General features: G+C 39.7%; 1 protein-coding gene across 2 annotated transcripts in view; it reads right to left on the bottom strand.

Moving 5' to 3' along the window:
• Nucleotides 1–7,287: 7,287 nt before the first annotated feature.
• crim1 (cysteine rich transmembrane BMP regulator 1 (chordin-like)) overlaps nucleotides 7,288–22,283 on the bottom strand; it is a 78,782-nt gene continuing 63,786 nt past the window's right edge. Inside the window, exons 10-17 of one of the 2 annotated variants that reach the window (XM_026933861.3) lie at nucleotides 21,338–21,459; nucleotides 19,678–19,887; nucleotides 18,405–18,620; nucleotides 16,532–16,753; nucleotides 16,175–16,363; nucleotides 14,759–14,872; nucleotides 13,221–13,411; nucleotides 7,288–12,401 (exon numbers count right to left, since the gene is read on the bottom strand). In XM_026933861.3, the coding sequence (XP_026789662.1) occupies nucleotides 12,225–12,401; nucleotides 13,221–13,411; nucleotides 14,759–14,872; nucleotides 16,175–16,363; nucleotides 16,532–16,753; nucleotides 18,405–18,620; nucleotides 19,678–19,887; nucleotides 21,338–21,459 (1,441 nt within the window). In that variant the 3' untranslated portion in view covers nucleotides 7,288–12,224. The remainder of the gene's footprint in view (nucleotides 12,402–13,220; nucleotides 13,412–14,758; nucleotides 14,873–16,174; nucleotides 16,364–16,531; nucleotides 16,754–18,404; nucleotides 18,621–19,677; nucleotides 19,888–21,337; nucleotides 21,460–22,283) is intronic. The other variant, XM_026933862.3, reaches the window with a different exon arrangement.

Here is a 22,283-nt window from a genome sequence, read left to right as displayed (position 1 = left end):
TCGCAGAATCCTTTTGTTGGTGAAGAAAAACCTCTACACAACATCAACAGAAGTCAAGAATACTCTGGAGAAAGTAGGCATATCATTGTCAAAATCCCCAATCAAGAGACGATTTCATGAATGTAAATACAGAGGGTTTACAACAACGTGCAAACCACTGGTACCATTCAAGAACAGGAAAGCCAGATTAGACTTTGCCAGAAAACATCTAAAAAAAAAGCCTCCCATGTTCTGGAATAAGATTCTTTGGACTGATGAAACCAAGATTAACTTGTACCAGAATGATGGGAAGAGATAAGTAGGGCGAAAGAAAGGAACAGCTCATGATCCAAAGTATACCACATCATGTGTCAAACATGGTGGAGGCAGTGTTATGGCATGGGCATGTATGGCTGCCAATGGAACGGGCTCACTGGTGTTTATTGATGATGTGACTGCTGACAGAAGTGGCAAGATGAATTCTGAGGTGTATAGGGCTATACTCTCTGCTCACATTCAGCCAAATGCTACAAAACTGATAGGACTCCGCTTCACAGTGCAGGTGGAAAATGACCCTAAACATATTGCGAAAGCAGCTCAAGAATTTCTGAAGGCAAAGAAATGGAATATTCTTCAATGGCCAAGTCAGTCACCTGATCTCAACCCAATAGAGCATGCTTTTCACTTACTGAAGACAAGACTGAAGGCAGAAAGACCCACAAACAAGCAGCAACTGAAGCTAGCTGCAGTGAAGGCCTGGCAAAGCATCTCCAGGGAGGAAACTCAGAATCTGAGTTTTGAGAACATGGGCTCCAGACTTCAGGCAGTCATTGACTGCATAGGATTTTCATCCAAGTATTAAAATTATGGTTATATTTACAATGATGTCACTTTGTCCAAATACCTTTGAGCCCCTGAAAATGGAGATACTTTGTTGAAAATGGCTGTAATTCCTAAATGGTAAATGCCATATTTTTGTGGAACCTCTTAAAATAAAGCTGAAAGTCTACACTTCGATCAATTCTTGATTGTTTTATTTCAAATCCATTGTGGTGGTGTATAAAGGCAAAATCATAAAAACTCTGTCATTGTCCAAATACTTCTGGACCTGACTGTATATATCAAGCTGACCTGGTTCAATCTGCAAACTAAATCTAGAACTCTAGAACATTTATGTCTGAGTTCATGTATAGATTATACAATAAGCTTGCTTAATAGATCAATACTATTTTGCCTGTGATCAGTGTAGGTTAACTACATGGCCAATTATTGTATTCATTCATATGTTCAACTGAGTTGAGTGGAAATCCCTCCCTCTCTCGCGCTCTTGCTCTCTCTCACAGAAAATCATGTGTTAATCAGCCACAGGAGATCGCCAAACTCGAGACCAAAGCTCAGATGACTTGTCTTTCTTCACAATTCTCAATAAATATTCCTATTATTGACCAATTCTAGGCAAAATGTTATGTTATGTTTGACTCAATGTGACAACTTGTAATTCCCAACCTCCAACTGGGGACTACAGTAAAAGAAAAGTCAACTTGTTAGTCAACTTATTAGTCAACTTGTGGTAATCTTCTCAATTATGAATTTCTTCCCTGTTTACAAGTCAACATGGCTGCTCACAGCATCAGAAGTAATCAAAATAGCACTTCTTATCTTTAAATGAGTTATGCTGTATATTCTTTGCTAAGTATTTGCTTTAGAATAATCAACATACAGACATATTTGCTTGTTAAATCTAAAACATTGACTATACTGTTTGCTATCTGAGGAGGAAAATATACATTATACAGTATAAATCTAGCCACCTTTAGCTGACTAGGTTGTTGCCAGAAAATAGTTATGTGAAAATAATACGAATATTCATGAATACCTGGATTTTGCATTCTCCAAATGTCCTCCAGAACACAAGCTGACATGTATTGCGTGATTGTAACTGATGACTGATAAACTAAACAATGTAGTTTCAAGAGTGAGGAAAATAAACAAGGGTTCCTGGGGGTTTAAGGGATTAAACAAAATTATGACCTTTGGTGGCATGTTTACAATAACCAAATCACATTTATACAATCTTTGAACAAAATTTAAACCTAAGTCTTAAAGGTTCTATGTAGAATGCTACAAGAGTGTGTTTCCATTTCAGGGAGCTAAGAAACCTTATTGTCCAAAGAACCTTGATTATCCCCCTTTTTCTTAAAAGTGGACTGTCACATGTAATCAATGAAACATTATTAGCTTAAGCATGTTAATGCTAAGCAATATAGCATTTGTATAACTTTGGGCATGTTTTATAAAGTCTAAAAATGGACAAAATGTATAGGAGTCCATTTTAACATGGCTCTAATTGTTGAGGATAGTGAGGAAAGCATAATTGATAAATCCCTCTAGACAATACTCCAGTGTTGGTTGTCAAAGTGCTTACTTTCTAAAGTCCTTGCAGTCTGGGGCATCCTTGAACCATATTCCCCCATGTATATATAGTATAGCAATCATTGTGCCTCAGTCTAACAGGGCTGGAGTCTGATGGAACACTTTACCCTCTTGAATCTTCACTGCCCTGAAACCCATTGCACATATCAGTTGTTGATGTGCACTTATGGAATTGAGCAAACAACCCCAACACTGCCTCTTTGTTATTCTATTTCCAAATTCCAAGATTGAACTCTATAGCTAGGTTCAGACATTAATTGCCCTTTTGTGCAGTGTAAATTGCAGTGATTTCACTGTTTCCACTTGAATCCCCTCTATACTTGTATTGTGGTGAAGAAGTGAGGGGTGAAGTCCTTTCAGGAGCTTTTCATTAGGGCTGGGATCCAGACAACAAGCTCGAGTGCTGCTGTGTGTCTGAGACCAGAACGTAGCAGCTCAGCGAGGCCTGCTGACCGGCTGCCTGTGATCACGTGAATAGTCTGAATTCTCCTGGAGCATGTAAGAGTATGTGTGATTAAGAAGTGTGGTGGAAATTCTCTGAGTCATTCTCAGTGGGAAGGGTCAGCTGACAGGGATTTGGAGTATGAGGCACCAGGCAAGAAGGTCAGCTGAGGAACCAAACACCACGGAGGAGTGAGGGCAGATCACTTGTTTGTGTGTATGCACATGTGTGTGTGAAAAGTAAAGCCTAATCATTCCAGCATAATGGGGAAAAAAACAACATTTTAAAGACACCCATTCCACTGTTGTAATGAGACATGTGAATGGAAATGTCTTGCACTGAAAGCTCAGATCAGGGTAGCCTAGATATTCTAGTTTTCTTGCCACATACCCAATTCTCGAGCATGTACAGTAGTTGAGGTTATTTTATAGCAAAAGCAACGCAGATAAATAATTCAGTGCCACAGTGTCTCTTCTAGCTCTAGATACCATGCATCAAAAACCACCCATGACAATAGCAACTTCAGCTTCCCTCTGTAGCCCTTGCAGGCTAGTAATTATTAATAATAAAATGTTATGATTAAAGATTTAAAGGTTGGATAACTGAATAAGATGTAATGTAATGTCACGGATGTAGTGGAACAAATATGCTTCTACAAGAAGGAAGTATGGGGCCTTTGGCTCGTTCTTACTCTTTTGTCAGAGCTGAGCCACTTTTTACATTGACATGGAAGATCTGTGCTGGAGCCAGCATTAAGGAGTAAGTAAGAGGATTAAGATGACGGACAGTTCTGGCATGCTTAGTCAATTAGGGAATTGAAAATGGTCAAAAGGGTCAATGATAGGATCCTTGTATTCCAAAAATCTACATCTGTTTAACAAGTATACATGCAAATATGAACACTCACACTCAGGGTTATTGTAATTCACCATAGAAGTAAATCAGGAATGGGCACATATGGAGAAATATTGTATGAAGTGTTTTTAGCTGATTCTAAAATTCTGAAGATTTCTAAGACATTTAGTTGCTCAGGCTTGCACACCTGGGTAGTATTCATCGAAAAATATTTTTTTATCCCATTGATTTGGGCATCTATCCACATTTAATGAGCAGTTTAATGAGCAATGGGCATTTCCCCTTGCAAATTAATAAGATATAAAATTATATCAACACTATAGTTTGGAATGGTAAGGACAGTGCAATGTGACATATAACTAGAGAGTGTATTATTTTGGCCCATTATTTTGTGTATGAGGCCCTATTTTTCAACAGTAGTGCTGTGTGACAAGGAGAAATGGAGCGAGAAAACAAATCTAACTAACCCTGAAACACCTGCACACAGAGACAACAGAACACTGCACATCTGTACGATCAGTGCTGAACTATGATAGACCTATGATAGACCTCCTCTATTATAACTGTGCACCTCAATTACAAGGCAATGTACTTGTCTATGGATCAGCACACTGCTGAATGTCATATAGCATTAAATTGAATCAATTGTGTCATTAATAACATGGATGAGACCTATATGCATCACACATGATAAAAAAATTTGGTTCCACAAAAAGCCACCAACATTCTCTTCCTTATACTGAAAGTAAATTAAGCAATAAATGACGCAAGTGTGAAAGGTCACAGACTTACAGAAAGTACTATTTATATATACTATATGGCCAAAAGTTTGTGGACACTTGACCATCACATTCATATGTGCTTTTTGAACATCCTGCTCCAGATCTAGTCCCCCTTTGCTGTTATAATAACCACCCTTCTCCTGGGAAGCATTTCCACTAGATTTTGGAGCATGGCTGTTGGGATTTGCCCATTCGGCCACAAGAGCATTAGTGCAGTCAGGCACTGATGTTGGGCTTGGTGATAAATGGGGTTGAGCTCAGGGCTCTGTGCAGGCCACTCATGTTCTTCCATATTACCCTTGGTAAATCATGTCTTTATGGACCTTAATATGTGCAGAGGGGCACTGTCATGCTGGAACAGGTTTAGGCTAGGGTGTTTAGTTCCAGTAAAGAGAAATTGTAATGCTACTACATACAAAGACATTCCAGACATTTCTGCTTCCAACTTTGTGGCAACAGTTTGGGGAAGGCTCACATATCTGTGTGAAGGTCAGATGTCCATGTACTTTTCATATAGCGTACATTACATCTTATATCCATACTGTAGGGCTCTTGCCAGCCTCCCTGATAAGTTTCCGTCTTGTCCTTTTGTCAATTTTGGGTGAACTACTGTTCTTGTGATTGGTTAATTCTGAGCACAGTCACACCACATGCCCCAAAATATTGTGAGTTGTAAGCTGCTTTTTCTTTTTTCCCCCTAAAACCTTTTTCTTTTGAAAATCTGTTTTTCACTTGAATTTAGTTGGTGGAAATTTTCCATTAAAGGTGGAAAATGATCTGACATGATTTATCTTCTTTTTTTATTTTAAAACCTGCTATTTCAACAGGGGTGTGTAGACCTTTCATTTCAACTGTAAGTCTTATTTAACATTTTTACAAATCCTGATTTCATTCTTTGATTATACCATTTGTGTACAAATTTGGGCAAAAAAAACTTCATAGCTCTGTCTCCCCTCTGTGGTTATGTTGGGTATTTATCAGAAGGCTGGACATTACCAGCCTGAAAATAGTAGGGAGATTGACCAGTCTTGCTATGTACCAAGAAACAACTAAAAGTTCTACTTGCTTTTGTTCCAGAACTCCAGGAAGCAAGTAGAAATTTTATTTTTTTTCCTAAAAGGATGATTTCCTTTGGAACTAGTGGATTATTCCTGTTTGCTTGTTTCCTGGTTCTCATGACCATGACTCCACGTGGGAATCCAAAGCCACACTCATGATTTTTCCTATTCTTGTTTTATTGAGGAGCTGTAGAAGTGGATTCAAAGATGTTAAGTACAGTAGTCTAATCCTTGCTAATCCTGTTACTGCTATTGTTAAATCCTGCACCATCAGATAGAGTGTGTTGTAATTTCAATATTTATATAATTACTAATCTCTTCACAACTGACTGCTGCTGAACAAAACATGTGGCCCATTTGAATTTCCACGTATTTTCTTAACAAATCAATAAACATATGAATTCATGTAACTTTGTATACATTCCCAGCCTTTGGTGTATTTCAGGGTTGCGAGCTGTTTGTTCTCTGATGGAGGTGGATGATTGACATGATCAAATTGTTTGTGACCTGAACATCTGTGACAGGCACTTGGAGAACCTTGTCCTCTCTGCAGCATAATGCTGTTAGTGACGTCTGACTGGCTCTTCATCACCTTTGGCACTGTGCTGGTGGAGCAAGGAGTGAAGCACGTAGCAGATATGGCTTCAATGCCTGCTGGGAAATAGAAGGTAAGCTCCTTCATTGCAATTTGGTGGCAGTAACAGAAACTGGTAGAAGACTCAGCTGATCAGCCCATTGGAGGAGGAAGAGACAGTGCCATTACTAGAGGAGCTGGCAGATGGCATGGGTCAAATGCAAGAGTTGTTGTGGGAATGCAACTGCACAATGAAGTACAGAGCTCAAGGGTGACTATAGCCACCTTGCCCTGATGTGCTATCAAGGGCTGCATCTCATTCTCTGAACTTCAGGCCCACTTCGGTGAGGAGTGCTGATAGCTCCTCCTCAATGTACCAATGACAGGAATCTAAATACCTCCTTAAAATGACTGCCAATCCATATGCTACGCATACCATATGTGATACAAGTGGTGAACAAACATGACTTGGTTGTATATCAGAAGGAAGTGCATACTGACATTCCAACTGCTGAGGAGCACAGCCAATTCCTCTGCTTCCATGTAAGTGGAGTTTTATCAGTTCAAAGTCCTTCCTTTTGGGTGAGCTTTAGCACCCAGGATGTTCAGAAAATGTGTGCGAGTCACCCTAGAGCCCCTGCAACGCTAGGGTCTGTGCACAACTGATTGTTGTGTGAGCAGTCCCAACAGGAAGTGACAAGCCAGATGGAGCTTTTGATCTTACAGGTGGAAGCTTTTTGTTTGAAAGTCAGGTATGAAAAGAGTCCCTTGACACCTGCACATACTGGTTGTTGGCTCAGTCACAGGACCACCGTTACATACATAGACTTCGGTTTCCCTTGTACTCAGGATTTTTAATACATTATAAATTATGCATGCATTTCCACCACTGTTTTTCTTGTCTCCATGACTAAAGAATTGAATGCCAGCAGAATTCATTCGGCTTGCCGTGCCATAATGGCAAGAAAAATTCTTCTTTTCAATTTTTGAATTATTCATTGTCACACAGCTAACATAACAAAAATGTTTTTCTGTACTTTTGATTATGGGACCTTGAACTGCTGTGAGCAACAACACATCAAGAAAACAAAAAATATGCAAGCAAGAATGACAAGAGGATGACAAACACACCTGTTTCCCGAAATCAGCACAAAAGGCATCAACTATTTAAAAAGTATTTATTTGTGCTGCGAAGAAACAAACAAAATAATACAAGAAATTGAAAAGATCTGCTGTGCTACAGGAATTCTGAGTCAAATCTTCATCTACCCTCTTTAGAAATCTGCAATATCATTACCAATATCGACAATTCTTACTTTTTTTTTTTTACATGAGCATACAACACCAGTAGTATACAAAGTTAAAAAGGCTGTGTGTGTGTTTTCTGTGGACAGACTGAGTAGGAAGGAAGAGATCAGGAGAGAAATGTCTCCAAATTTATTCAGCTTACTTAGTGGAACACAGGACCAGGCCTGCCTGCTGTTCCCAAATGGAAAGAGCAGTGTTCCAGGAAAAGAATAAAATGGGGAGAGGGGGAAAACAGCCTAAGAGTGGAGGATAAATTGTGTCCCATATCGTTAAATCTAACCATTCTTAAAACCTTCTTTGAGAGACCAAGACAACACCAAAACTGTCGCACGATTTCAGCTGTGTCTTTGATTCAAATTCCTATATGCTCAATTGTTCTGCTTGAAAATAAATTACTAAGGTATTTAAAACAATAAATTAAATCTTTTAAATTTTTTACCTCTTTCCAACCTTTTTTGTCTTTTTTTTATTTTGTTTTGGCGAGTGACACTCAAGTATTTACAACAATACTTGAAGGATGCACTGAAAAAAATTTAAATAAAATAAAAGCCCCTGCGAGACCCTTTGAACAGGCAGAACTGTTGGAAGAGGAATCAGTCAATGGTTCTCCTCAGTCATTAGACAAGGCTCAGTATGTCTGCACTAAAACAGTCCAATTTGAAAAGATAGGCAGTAGTGGTGTAACCAAAACCTGTTCAGGAGCACTTAATAGTAAATGTTGCTTTGTAACAGGCAGTGTTAATTTTAAACTTGAAACTGAGTTGCATATTGAGTCTAATGCATTCATCAATTTTTAATACATCTCACTGAAAATTGTCATATCAGGTTGGAATTCAGCTCTGTGGTTTTTGGTCCACAAAACAATTGTTTACGTCTCTCTGTTCCACTGCTTGTTTATCTCAAGTCTCTTCACTTGCCGTGACTGAGAGTCAGAACGTTCAATAAGCTGCAGTGTTTACAATTTGGAGAGAAGCTGTGTGATTTCACCAGAGGGAAACAGGTTTATAGCCCTCTCTCTGTGTACTCTCAGAAGATAAAGAGTAAATATTCCCATTTACTTCGCTCAGTTTCCCATCACAGTACGCCATTATGCCACCTGTACAAATATGACCACATGCGTCCATAAAATTTGAAAGCTAGTGTATATTATAAACAGCTCATGGCTGTACTGCACAGGGTCTCGCAAAGTTTTCAGAACACAAAAGGGCAACTTTTTCTATGAAAAGCATTTGTTAGGAAAAAAAAAAAGGAAAACCCAGAGGTTACTCATTAAACTATATAAAAGTGCCAAAAGTATAGTTCTACAAACATTATCAGACAAGATATTTTAGACACAACCAACAAGTACTAGCCCTAGAGCCCGGCCCCTCCCCCTATTTTCAACATCTTATGGTTCAATCCTGACTGGCCCCCAACTCATGATAGCCTGACTGCCTAGGGTGTGAACCATTGGCTTTGCACCCTGTCTAGTGCCTAACAAGGGGCCTTGTTTGGGATTCAACTTGTGTGCCGAGGTTCCAGTAGTTCTGACGCCTGCAGGGGCCCGTGACTGAGAAAACAATGGAGCCGCAAACCAACAACTCACACTGTCAGATCAAAACAGAGGGCAAGGAAAAAAGCAAAGAGACATAACCTGCAGTCCAAAACTGTTTTCAACATGCCCTTGTTGACTTGCACTTACCTACATCAGGAGTGGTATGTGAGTGTCCACTTGTAGCACAAGGGCTGGAGGGAATAACAAGAAGTATATCTTTTAATTAAAAGACACTTGTCCTTGGCAGGGAGCACAGTGCTGTTTAAGCGATTTACATAGTCACTTTGCTCCAAACTGTGTATAGTCATAATAGCTTGCCAAGTAATAGCGGAGTAAACTACTACGATTATGCAGATTGTCATGTATAGATGGATTATCTGGCTACCATAATAGCCCATTTAAAGACTGTTGATCAAATATAACGTTCTACTTCCTTACATTCCAGACTGCCAGGGCTGTTTCCTTCAGAACTAGTGGAGCTTCCATGTGCTTGTTTACTTGCCAAGTACCAACAGGAAAGTCAGCACCTTGTGACTGTGACCTGCGTAGCCAAAAAAGCAATGTCGTGCTATGTCATGCATGTCATCTTTCTCATTCTCGTCTGGATGACCTAAAGTGGACTTGTTATTGTTAAATTTGCACCATCAAAGGATACAACTTGGGTAACTGTAATTCTAGTTCTTGAATTTTTAGTATACGAAAAAGTCAACCATTGCTGTCATACCATGGCAGTTTGTTCTGCAAGACCCTGAAAGTATTGGAATTAAGGGCAATCAGTACCCTAACTGTTTGGAATTAAAGCATATTCCACAAGCATTGACAAAGCCTAACAGCAAAATCATGCCAATAGCAATACATGAAGTTCATTCTTTACCTTTACAGAAAATGAAAAACAAACACAGCTGCTGATGCCTCTAGAATGAAAAGGTAAGTTCCTTTGCTGTGTTGTTGCAGCAAGAACAGAAACAGGCAGAAGGCTTGTTTGCTCAGCTGCCTAGAACTAGCGGATGCAGATATAGTGCTTTCAGCTTTCTTACTGGCCATCACTATGGCCGGATCAGTCATTGAATTGCATGCATTATTGGTCAGAAAAGTAACTGTGCTGGGGACCGGAGTTGTCACAAGCATGTCACAATGTGGCTGAAACCAGCAGAAATGTGCATCGGCACCACAGCATATTAATAATCCTATCAGTCTATCTGCTCGAGACAGGTTAACACACTGGGTGATGGAAGTAACTACATACGCATATTCAAAAGCAGGTCAAGAGGTGACAAGTGCCACTTTTGGAAAAAAACGGTGCTCACTATACACCTTTGACAGATTTTGCTGTTGAGCCTATCGCCAATAAAGAATCAATCAAGAATCATCAATAAGAGTATTATCAGCACCTCAGCAAGTAAGCAAGTACACCCTGGCAGTCCTGCATTTACTCATAGGACCACCATTACTTATGTAACCTTTTGTTCCCCGGCTATTTAAGATGGGCAAATCAATGAGGGCCTGTTTAAAACAGTATTGAATTGGTTCAGCTGAGGACCCAAACAAAAACAAAACAAAACAAAAGACAAAAAACAAAATAAAACAAAACAGAGGAAGGAAGAGAGAACAGCCACTGGAAAACAAAACAATAAAATAGGAAACAACAAATAGAATGAGATGTTTGTCTTTTTCTTTCTGACTTTTTTCCTCTGTGGGTCTGTCTTTCGACTTACTATCATACAAGCTAGGCAATGGAATGCCTGTCGTGATCAGATTTCTGTAGATAGAAATCTCTCTTTTTTAAACTCAGTCATAAATACATTCAGTAAGAAAAATGAAACAGAGAACTTTACAGGTGAAGCAGAGTCAATGTGCGCATGCATGTGCGTTTGTGTGCACACACGTACATACATGCTAACACAAACATACACACACATATATACTCACACAATATCTCATGTCTATTCATTATAGTGTTAATATGTACATAAAACGTTCCTATAAGGTGTGTAGGATTTTGAAGCCAATTTGGAAGCAGAGTTTTTTTTTTTTTTCAAGCAAGGATTAACAAAAGGTGCTTCAACAGCATTTCAAAGCTTCCAGAGAAGGAAGCTGTTTCATAATCTGTAGAAATTAGGGAAATTGATTAAAGAGCATTTTTGGCCTCAAACAAAAGTCCTCTAGCGAAAGTCTTTTCATCGTATTGTCTGTGTTTCCTTGCATGTTTCCCAGGGATGTGATTGATACTACAGCTCAACCTGTAAAAAAAGCAGCACTTGTAGCATAGACTCATCAAACCAGTATAACTACCTCTTATATTTATCCCATGTAACAACCCTTTATTCTCCCTTTCTCACAATGTGTATTGTTGCTGGGAGTGTGAGAAAGCGTCTATTTGCTTGAATAAAATTAAAAAAAGACTGTAATGTGAAAGGGGAAAAAAGCTTATAATTGTACGCAGAGAGACCAACACCAATCCACCTAAGCAGGAACATCTAATTTCCACTGAGCTGCTTTCTCAGTTGTCCTCCATTCCTCTTTTAAAGGGGCTAAAAGGAGTTGAGCCCTGTCATTGTAAGAAGAGGGAAATGTCCTAGCGGTCTGCTCTCTCACTCTTTTTCACCTTGTTCGTTTCTCTTTCTCTTCTCACGTTTTTCCACATAGTCCAGTATCTTCTCTACCACGGAGACTCATCCCTCCCAGAGAGGCTTTGGTTCAACATTCACACCACGCACTTGATTTGAGTCTCTCTCTTTTTTTCTTCAAAAAACTTTTCAAATAGCTTTTTTACTGTGTAAAAAAACAGGAATGCACAAAAAATATCACTTTTGAAAACACCCCAGTCTGCCCTAATCCCAAATATGCATGTTCGAACTCATTAACCTCCAACCACAGACACACACATACACACACTCTCACTATAACATACACAAAAATATCCAAGGAAATGCATTCAGCACCTCCCATTCAAATAAATACACTCCTGCAGTGACTGACTTGGCAACATGATCACGTCCTGATGAGACCTTTAGTCATCTGCGTGCGTTTTGGAGTGGCATTCGATTAATGTGGGTATTATGATTATTGTGTTTTACCAGGGTCTCAACTCTGTTCTCTTTGCTCTGCTTGGTTGCACTGTCCATCACTGGATTTTCTTAGCCATGATAATAGCTTTTTAATTATAGTTCTCTGTTAATGTGCTCTCTAGGTTTGGCGGCTGACCCCAGTCCCTCTGTCTCTCTCTAAATCTCTCTCACTCATCGCAGGCCGCTCTCGCTCACGCAGTCTGGTAGAAGTTGTCTGCCTCCAGGTTGTTATGTTTCTGCATGCTGTAATATCCACTGTAGCGTGAGTCAGGGTCGGCGATGCGCAGCATGCGCTGGGAGCTGTCCACCTGCACCTTCGTCCCTTTTTGGCAGTCAACGTACACCAGCTGGTTATTCAGACATGTGGGCTATAACAAGAACACAAACAGACACAAAAACAGTCAGTTTTCTCACAAGCACACTCAAGCATCCTGTTTACAACCATTTCCTAAATTGAACAGTTAAATAATGAACAGATATGCCTATAGGGGAACTATATGACAAATGGTGGACAAATCGTTCACCAGGCACCCAGAACAAGCAGACATAACAGCTTTTCATTCACAGTTACCCAGCAGGCAGTTCACTAGGTTGGTTCTGCATAGGCAGGTTCACTATGCTGTTGGTATAATAATCACCAGTGTTTTTTATTTCACATTTCCAAGAGACAGAGTCAGAACCTAACTCTACTCCCTATTGACTTTTGTAAAGAAAACATTTAATTTGATATTGATAAAAAGTAGCATGCTCCGACTTGCTCATACACACTATCTTCTCAGTAGCACACAGTAGTACATAAATATTTTGCTGTGCATTACTCATTTTCCGAATCTTGCCACCTGCTGCACTGGGTAATCTTTCCAGAATCAGGAGTACACTTCAGAATGTGGAAACAGTAACCAAGCTGAGCAAAATACAGATTACGAGGAAAAAAAAGATTTTGGGGAAAGATTACGGAAATCCCAGGGATTCAAGTAGTCTCTGTGCACACAATTAGTCTGTCATACCTTCTGAGTTAAATTATGTGAGCTGCTGTATTTTAGCCTAGTTAATTGAGTTTCTGGGGAAGTATTACATGAGATTGGACACCACACTGGAGATCTCAGTCACTTGCCCAGTGGGCTAGCTAATAGATTTATGATTTGTCCACCCCTATGCCTACTAGTACTTTATTCTTGCACTTCTACCTTAGAGGGTGTGTGGTAGCAAGGCACATGCATCCACTGCTTCCTCTGGTTTACTAACAGCAGGGTGGCAATTGTGAGCACCATCATGAGGATCGGCAGTGCTACCCAGGCCCAGTGAAGGCTGGCATCCTCACTGGGCATCGGTGTCTTCCCGTCCAGATATGGCATCTGCAGGCTGCCAAAGTCGCCTGCTAAAAGCACACAAAAATTAGCATGTTTAAAGATAGACACAAATATACTCTAATCATACCCAGTAATGTTTGAAATGAATGTACATTACAGGATGGAAGCAAGCAACTTTTAAATTTTGAAAACAGAACATATTTTACCCCAAGAAAGTTGTTTTTTTTATGCTACCCTACTGGTTTGTAGTGATTATAAAAAGTCTTTTATTTATTACAACTATTTAACTAATCACACATTCAAAACCAAGTTAATAATAAAGTATACCTATATGAATAGAATTGCTAAAAAATAAATATTTATTTAACAAATGGAGAATGAGTTAGTTGTTCAGTATTGCTGCAGAGATTTAGTCAACCTCTTTTGCTCTATACTATATGACCATCACGTCCTTGCTACCATCTGTCCTTGCATATTCCATTCCAAAATCATGGGCATTAATATGGACTTGGTACACACTTTGCTGCTTTAATAACCTCCACTCTTCTAGGAAGGCTTTCCACTGGATTTTCTAATGTGGCTATGGGGATTTGCCCATTCAAGCACAAGAGTGTTACTGAGGGAAGTACAGTGGGAATTCCAGTTCATCCCAAAGGTGTTTAGTTGGGTTTAGGTCAGAGCTCTGTGCAGGCCACTCGTGTTCTTACACACCGACCTTGGTACATCATGTCTTTATGGTGCTTTGTGCACAGGGATATTGTCACACTAGAACAGGTGTAGGCTATGCACATTAGGTCCAGTGAGGGGAAATATTAATGCTACAGCATACTACAACATTCTAGACAATCATGTGTTTCCAAGTTCGTGGCAGTTTGGGGAAGGCCCACATATGGGTCTAATGGTCAGGTGTCCACATACTTTTGGCCATATAGAGTATGCTGATAGGCTTATTAATGTACATTATCACAAAAGATTATATTTATTTTTTGAAAGTTAATGTTGCTTTCAAACTTGTAACCTATATCTGCAAATCAGGATTCACTTAATCGCTCAGTATGGCCTCAGGGAAGGATGTTATTAAAGCTGCAATCAGAGTGCACTTCAAAGTGCACTTCAATATACTTTCATCTTAAATAGTCTAGGTTATCATTTTTATTTTTCATCTTAAATAAAAAAGGAGGCCCTTCAAATAATACATATAGTAGCTAATGCATTTTTAATGCATGTTATTCACAGTCCGCCATTGTCTTGCAAGTGGAGCTATTTTGTATAAAGGTGCACTTTGGACATGAAGTCTGCTAAATAAATAATGAAAAAATTTTTTTAAATGTAGCAGTTAACTGACTGCCACAAATGAAGGGATGTGTGAGGACAATCCCTTCATAATGAGAGAAAAATGTGTATTGAACTTTGACCTCTAAACTGGGGCATGATGTCGTTCTCGCTGTGCGTAGGCCAAGCAGGTCGATGTTTCAGTCTGTCTCCATGCTGGTCTGTCTTCTCTATGGGCACGTTAGTGGGGACAGTCTCTGTAATGGAAATGCACATTGTTTTATTTCCAGTTTTCAAAATCATACTACCCAAGTACAAATTTCTTTAGCACTTTCTTTTTGCATAATAAGGAAATATTTCTGCACATGCTGCAATAAAATGTGATAATGCTGTATAATTGAAGTACAAGTTATGTGTCAGATGGACTATTAGAAAGTGAGAGAGATAGTGAGCAGAACGATGTAATGAGTACTTTTCACGAAGTGGCTTGAAGTAGATTTGGAGTTCTAAATCTGGCATAACAGCAAGGTCACAAACACATTAAAAGCTCTGTTTCAGTGACCCAGTCCAGTCATATTTAAAACGCTTTTAAATTATTCACCAAAACAAGTCCACATTCACTAAAGCCTGACTAAATTAGAGTAAAAACTTCTTCATGAAAGAGGGAGAGAGACAACGAGGAAGACTGAGAGTTGTCTGAATGACAAATGAAAGATTGCAGCTGCAGGTCACCAAGTCAGTCATGGCTTAGTCTCAGCCTCAGACATGCGCTGGTTTTTATCAGCCTGAATGGGAGACAAACTTTTCATCATCGTGACAACAATGGCGTGAGATATAGTCACTGGATTGGAAAAAGTTTGTGAGAGTCTCAGAATCTAAGTTGCTCAGTCTCAGATTCTCCGGCTGACTGGCTTGCGAGACTAAGCCTTAGGAAACAATCCTGTTCTCCTTTATGTCTTTTTGAGTCTTCTTCAGTGTCAGTAAAATGTCCTTGTCCTGTAAACATAGGCTACGCCTTGCCACATTAAGTGAAGGCTACGCCTTGCCACATTAAGTGACAAAAACTACCAGCTGATAGCTAGACGTCTGTTTGCCTTATGCTTAGAAGTTTTAGACACGCCAGCAAATTTGAATTAAGAGCTATTTGCAACATTTTGACTGCTTTGCAGTGACAATACAATAGTACACAGCAAACTCTGCACCTGACACATATGTGGAGTGCAATGGATCTCAAAGACAGTATTCTTTTAATTTGATTTTACTTTATTTCTCCCCAACAGGGGCAATCATTTTTTTGCATATATCCCAACGCTGCATGGCCATAACACGGCTTTCCTGGAAAAGTTGAGGTATAAGGGCTTTACTCAAAGGCCCAACAGTCTAGCAGTGCTGGGAGGGAACCCACAACCTACACCTGACTGTCACAGAAGCTTAACCACTGGGCTAACCCCAGCCTAAGATGACTGCATCTACATATGAAACACATGTGTCTGTAAAGTGCATATGACTGTCCATAATGATCTCTGGTATCATAAAGCATTTAATGTGAGGTAGCTTACCTGGGCACAAGGGGCAGCAGCTGCCCTCCACTGTGACTGGCTGGTGGCAGGGGAGGGCAGGGCAACTGACTGTGGAGCACAGCGTCTGGCCCTGCAAGCAATAGCAGTGTGTGCAGCTGTCAATGTCCCAGCGCTCTTCATCCACATATGTTTTCCCGTTGAAGTGGCACACAGCTCTTGGTGTGGCATCTATCAGCAAGAAACAGATGTTATGAACTCCCACGTATGATCGGCCTGAAGCCAACCAACGTCACAGCAAAGCAGCTACAGCTCTATTTACGCTCTATTGTTAATACTTACAAACAGTCATGAAAGAATCTGGTGTAACATGCAGAGCTTGGCATATCTGATTAGTACCTAGGCAATAGGGGCAGCACTGGCCCTTGCGCAGGACAGGCCGGGCACAGTTGACCGGAGGGCAGGACTCTGAGAAACAGCTGATGACTCCATCCATACACACACAACTGGAGCAAACGTTGGGCTTCCAGGACTCGGCTGCCAGAAAGATGTCCCCCTCCTCGTTGCGGCAGTAACTGGGCATGCTGTTGTTGCTGGGAGCTGGCGGAGTGAGCGGCTCGTCTGGAAAACAATAACAGATGATGTAGAAAAAAATGTATTGTTTATGAAAGCACAAATCAGTGACCTTTAGGTAAATCATCTGTGTGTAAAGCATAAATCACAAATAACTTGGTTTTAAACAAATATGAAATATGGCACAATTATACGGAGATCAGCCAATGAACCCACTGAGCCGTAGCCAGAAGGATGCACATATTGAGTGACCTTTAAAAAGCCTTTAAATGTGCTCATTCCAGAAGCTCCTGTTTACTGATAAGCATGTTGTATCTGCTTTTGCAGCTCCTTTGCAGATACAGAGCTTATCTCCCAATAAAGCACACAGTTCCTATCTTATTTTTATATCATATGTTTATGAAAGATCATTTACTGGTTTACGAGGAGCAATTAGGAAAACCACCAGGACACGGACAAGAAAAATACACAGCAGTTCAGGTGTGAGATTTATTGTGTCACCCAGTGAGGACAAATGTTCATGTAATGACCAGCACATAACATCCCTTTCCCTCTTCCCACTTAAATGTGTTTTGCTAAATTATTGTTTGATCTACAAATGTGACAAATGATAATGGTCAAAATGATAATCGCAATTGTTTTGCTCAAAAGAGAATTCATGAATATTTATCATAATTATTCAGCCAATTTAGGAACAAAATATTATTTGCATATTACTGAAAAAAAAAACAGCCTGCTCCTCTGCACTGTGCATGATAATACTATATTGGTTTGCATCCCTGAATAGAAATAGGACTCCTCACTTCTTACTGGATTATTAATACTTTTACATTACACTCTAAATACATTAATAATTAGATAAACAAAAAAATGTCATATGATTTAACACTAAAGTCACATAAAAACACATAACATCAGCTAATTAGTTCCCTTCTGATAAGTAACATATGATTAATAGTACATCCCTAAAGGCAACCCATGTTGGCATGCTGATGAATGTAAGCCTGCCTCTGCCTATCAACTTGCCACCTAAATGAGTGTAATAACACTAAAGAAGAACATGTAAAGGTTGTTATCACACAAGTGAGTGTGAACATGTTTCCTAAACAAAGCCACGACCCTTCATCATTCAGTTCCCTCATGTCTCTCACGCTCCACCTGCCTCCATGAGTCTGATTCGAGCCCATCAATATTCATGAGCCCTCAGTGAGGCATCAGCCATCCTGCGGATCTTTATTCTCCCGTTCCAGCTTTAGCGCACTGCCTTATCTCAACACAAGGAACGATGTTGAACAGAGTGGCCAGACTGGAGGAAATTAATCTGTTTTGCATTTTCTAGCTTCTCTCCAGCAAGCTGCTGTATTATCACACTGCATCGTGCTGAAACATCTGTAAGCCTGCCATGTACCACTTCGTCTACATAGTATTCATAAATACTTCACTTATGCATTATGCACACACATCATTTTTTTTTTTTTTTTTTTTTTTTTTTACAAACTTTTCTTCAGCCCATGGCTTACTGTGTGACAACACTGCAGCTAGCCACCTTAAAATAATGTGTCACTGTTTGACCACTCAAAAATGCAATACTTATTTCTGTCCTCTCAAAAATACATGAAGCTGTACGTTGATATAAAACCCTGCTAGCTTTAATAATGAGATAGGACAGGATAAGGGTGGGGGTTGTGGGAAAACTCACCTGGGCAGTGCGGGCAGCAGGAGTCCTGTGTTCTGATTGGGCTCTGGCAGAGCAGAGGAGGACACACCTCGGTCTCGCACAGCACGCGGCCGCTGTGGCAGGTGCACTGCGTACATGAGTCAATGTTCCACGTCTCTCCTTCCACAAAATACTCTCCACCCGGAGCGAGACACACAGACGCCTCACTCAGCTCTGGCCTGTGAGAGCCAGACTCATCTAGGCAAGACACAATATATTTTAGCACATTTCACAGAATTTTTTCCAGACACCCAGTCACAGACTAAAAATACTTGTTGAAATGGAAAATATCTATAGGCAGTGTAAATTAGTTACTGAAAAAATAATACATTATGGCAGAATACTGTACTTAGATTTATGGGTAGACTATATCAGCAATATAGACTATAGTAACAATATAATTCTCTCCATATTATCTTACACTATCAGTGACCCTGATTATATTATGTTACTGAATTATGATCTGTTATGGTTATAATTCAAGTTAAGTCAAGTAGCTGTATTGTCATTTCAACCATATACAGCTGATACAGTATTTAATTGCAAGAAGAAAATATTGGACCACCACTGTCATCTATTGTGCAGCTGAACGTAACACATACTTGCGGGAAAAAGTCATCAATGATGAGGAAAATCCACTAATTTGGTGCTCATAAGTTTACTAGTGTGTGTGTGTGTGTGTGTGTGTGTGTGTGTGTGTGTGTTTTACAGAAAGACTTTTCAGAACAGTGGGTAATATTAGTAGTCTTCTTAAACCTGAAAGGGTGGAAAACTGCCTAAGAACTGTATATCAAGACTTTAATGCATAGCAAAACATTTTGTTGCCATGTAGCCTGTAAAGCCAATACTGTCAAACATGACTATGGTATTAATACTCTATAGTTCATATATATATATTGTATTTTTTTACTTTATTTTTAATATTTGAGGTATGTCAGCTTATTTAAGCCTGTATGTTTTGTTGTAAAAAGCATGTATTACCTGAATAAATTATCCATACTTGATTGTTGAAACATTCACATTCATTTATATTCAACCTGATTGCAGACGACAATCTGTGCCACTCAGTAGGTTGTGGGTCAATTTTTTGTTTTGCTGGCATTTTTTAGACTATTAGACCATTTAAAGGTAATCACTAGCAAAAAAAAAAAAAAGTCAACATCCTACAAGCTTGATTATGAGAGACACTACAGCAGTAAAATATCATATACTGTCATAACAAGGTAATAAAAAGAGAGTAAATGTAGGTTTAAACCTGGGCAGGAGGGACAGCACTGGCTAGCGCGGATGCTCGGGTTGTCACAGTTAGGCACAGGGCAGGAGATCAGGGCACACATCTCTCGGCCATCGTGGCAGTAGCACTCCCTGCAGCCATCGTGCCAGCTTTGACCATTCTCATGTCTCCGACCATCCATAGAGAGACAAGAGCCCAGCTTAACAGAGGGACCAAGAGGAGAAGCCTGGTCTAGAAGGAGACAAAAAAAACCTGCTAACCCACCAAGGTATTAAGAGTCACTCATTAGTTTGATTCAAGTGTGCAGCAGACTTCATGAGGCACATAATCTAACTTTCTTGGAATAAAAGTGTAACAGTAAAAGCAGTTAGTGCACATCTCAATAAGTCCTTCACATGCTTCAAAGACACACACATGAGCACACACCTTTTCTGTCAGTTGCATTTATATTTAAATTCATGCCACTTGACGTAATCAGTGAGGTGCTTTCCCTACCCACTCTAGTGGTTGTGGGTCACAATTCAGCGTGCAGTTTCTTATACCCTGGTCCCCAGGTCCCTTGCACTCACTCTAACCTCACTATATCTGCCAGAAGATACACTTTTCATGAAATCAGCGGCAACAGCCAACTGAGCCCGAATCACTACCATGGAGAGAACTCACTTTGATTAAAATTCTGCCTTTGAGATATGAGGCGGAGGTGCATTTTTAGAATTTTAAAGAAAATTGAATTGAAAAAAAATATTTTGTGTTTCTCGTTAATCAGACTGCAGCTTGGGGCTGCTCATGAATATTTCACGTGCAGGAACCTATTATTGGGGCACATCAAATGAAAACTCAAGACACACAAGAGTACAGAGACTGGAAAGAAAGATGCTCTTTATGAGCAACAGGTGGGTTTGAAAAAGAAGAGTTTTTGTGTGTGTGTGTGTGTGTGTGTGTGTAATGTACAATACACTCAGCAACAGCTCTGACTGCAGCAGTCTCACCAATCAAAGGTATACAGCAATGACATCTCAGTACGTGAGGATACATAAGGTCACTGCTATTCTCTGGATAATGTGAACTGGACATTACAAGGTTCTCTTAATGCCTGTTTTATTGAATTCTTGTAAGCTTAGATAAATCTCTGAGAAGTGGATTTGGATACCACCCCTAAGCACAGACACTCCATTTTTTTTGTGCTGAGGATTTATGCCATTTATGGTACAGTGTAACACGAAGAAGAAGTGTCTCAGATTCATACTGAGCAGTACACAGAAAACGTCTCTTGCTGTCCTTAGAGAGCTTTTTTTTTTTTTTTTTTTTTTAGATCTTCTTAAGATCTTTTGCACATTTAGAATGCATTTGCACATTTAGTGGCCAATTTTAGGTACTTGTGTGAACTGAATGCTGGTGTTTATATCATTCAACCATCAAATTAACTAACATTAATAATGTTTAGTTTCACTGGTGTGAAAAAGATTAAATTATAAATTTAAATTATTTAGAATACCATGTGAGTGGACATTGTCACTGCTAATGTATATACTGACGCATGCGTACTGTACATGCGTAACACACCAGGTGCTAAAGACTAAACTGTATGAGCCCATAACTGCTGGTGTGTAGTGGTTAAAGTAACTAAATAAAATTATTAATGCTTAGTTTCACTCTCCAAGCAGTAAAAACAGAAGCTTACCTCTGCACCGGCAAATCAGACAACCCTGTTCTTCTTGCTGGAAGCCCACTGGACAGGATTTGTCACATGGCAGTTCAGGGCATTTTTTACAGCGACAGGTATCACAGCCATGCTTGTTTTTACTGTTAAAGAAAGAAGGAAAGACTACACTTACACAACAGAAATACTGTGATGCACTGGAAATCACTAGGAAACATACAGTATATGACCAGAAGTATGCATTTTCCTTCACTGGACCTAAGAGGCCCAAACCTGTTCCAGCATGACAATACTCATGTGCACAAAGTCAGATCCATAAAGACATGGTTTTGGTTTACCATGGCTGGAAGAACGTGAGTGACCTGCACAGAACCCTGAGCTCAACTGCACTGAACACATTTGGGATGAATCGTAATAACGGCTGTGCACCAGGCCTTCTCACTCGACATCAGTGCCCAACCGCTTGCATTTTTGTTGCTGAATGGGCACAAATCTCCAGAGCCACGTTCCTAAATCTGGTGGAAAGCCTTTTCAAGAGTGGAGGCTGATACAGCAGCAAAGGGAGGAACAAGGTAATAATAATGCCCGTGGTTTTGGAATGGGATATTCAAAACATGGGTGTCCACATACTTTTGCCCATACAGTGTATCTATCAATGTATGTCTGTATTTCTCCTATGTATTTTAAATACATTATTAAACGCATTGTAATGCAGGTATATATCATTTGTACTGTATTTTTCCATGTACTATTGCTTAGGAGAAGGTCAACTCTTTGACGCAGTTCAAAATATTGCACTCTTGGTATGCATATTGAAGTGCACCACTTATTCTCTGTGTAAATACTGAGAAACTGTAAAGCTATTATTAACATTTCCAGTCAAAAGTTCTCTCATGAAGCCGAGAGTGAAAAGCTCATCAGGAATACTGATAAAATCTTGAATTTAATTTTTGATCTTTTCTTCATC

This window comes from Pangasianodon hypophthalmus, chromosome 10, assembly GCF_027358585.1.
Source record: "Pangasianodon hypophthalmus isolate fPanHyp1 chromosome 10, fPanHyp1.pri, whole genome shotgun sequence".
NCBI classification, from domain to species: domain Eukaryota; kingdom Metazoa; phylum Chordata; class Actinopteri; order Siluriformes; family Pangasiidae; genus Pangasianodon; species Pangasianodon hypophthalmus.
Note: the sequence above shows the minus strand (reverse complement) of the source record. Positions and strands in the feature narration are given on the sequence as shown.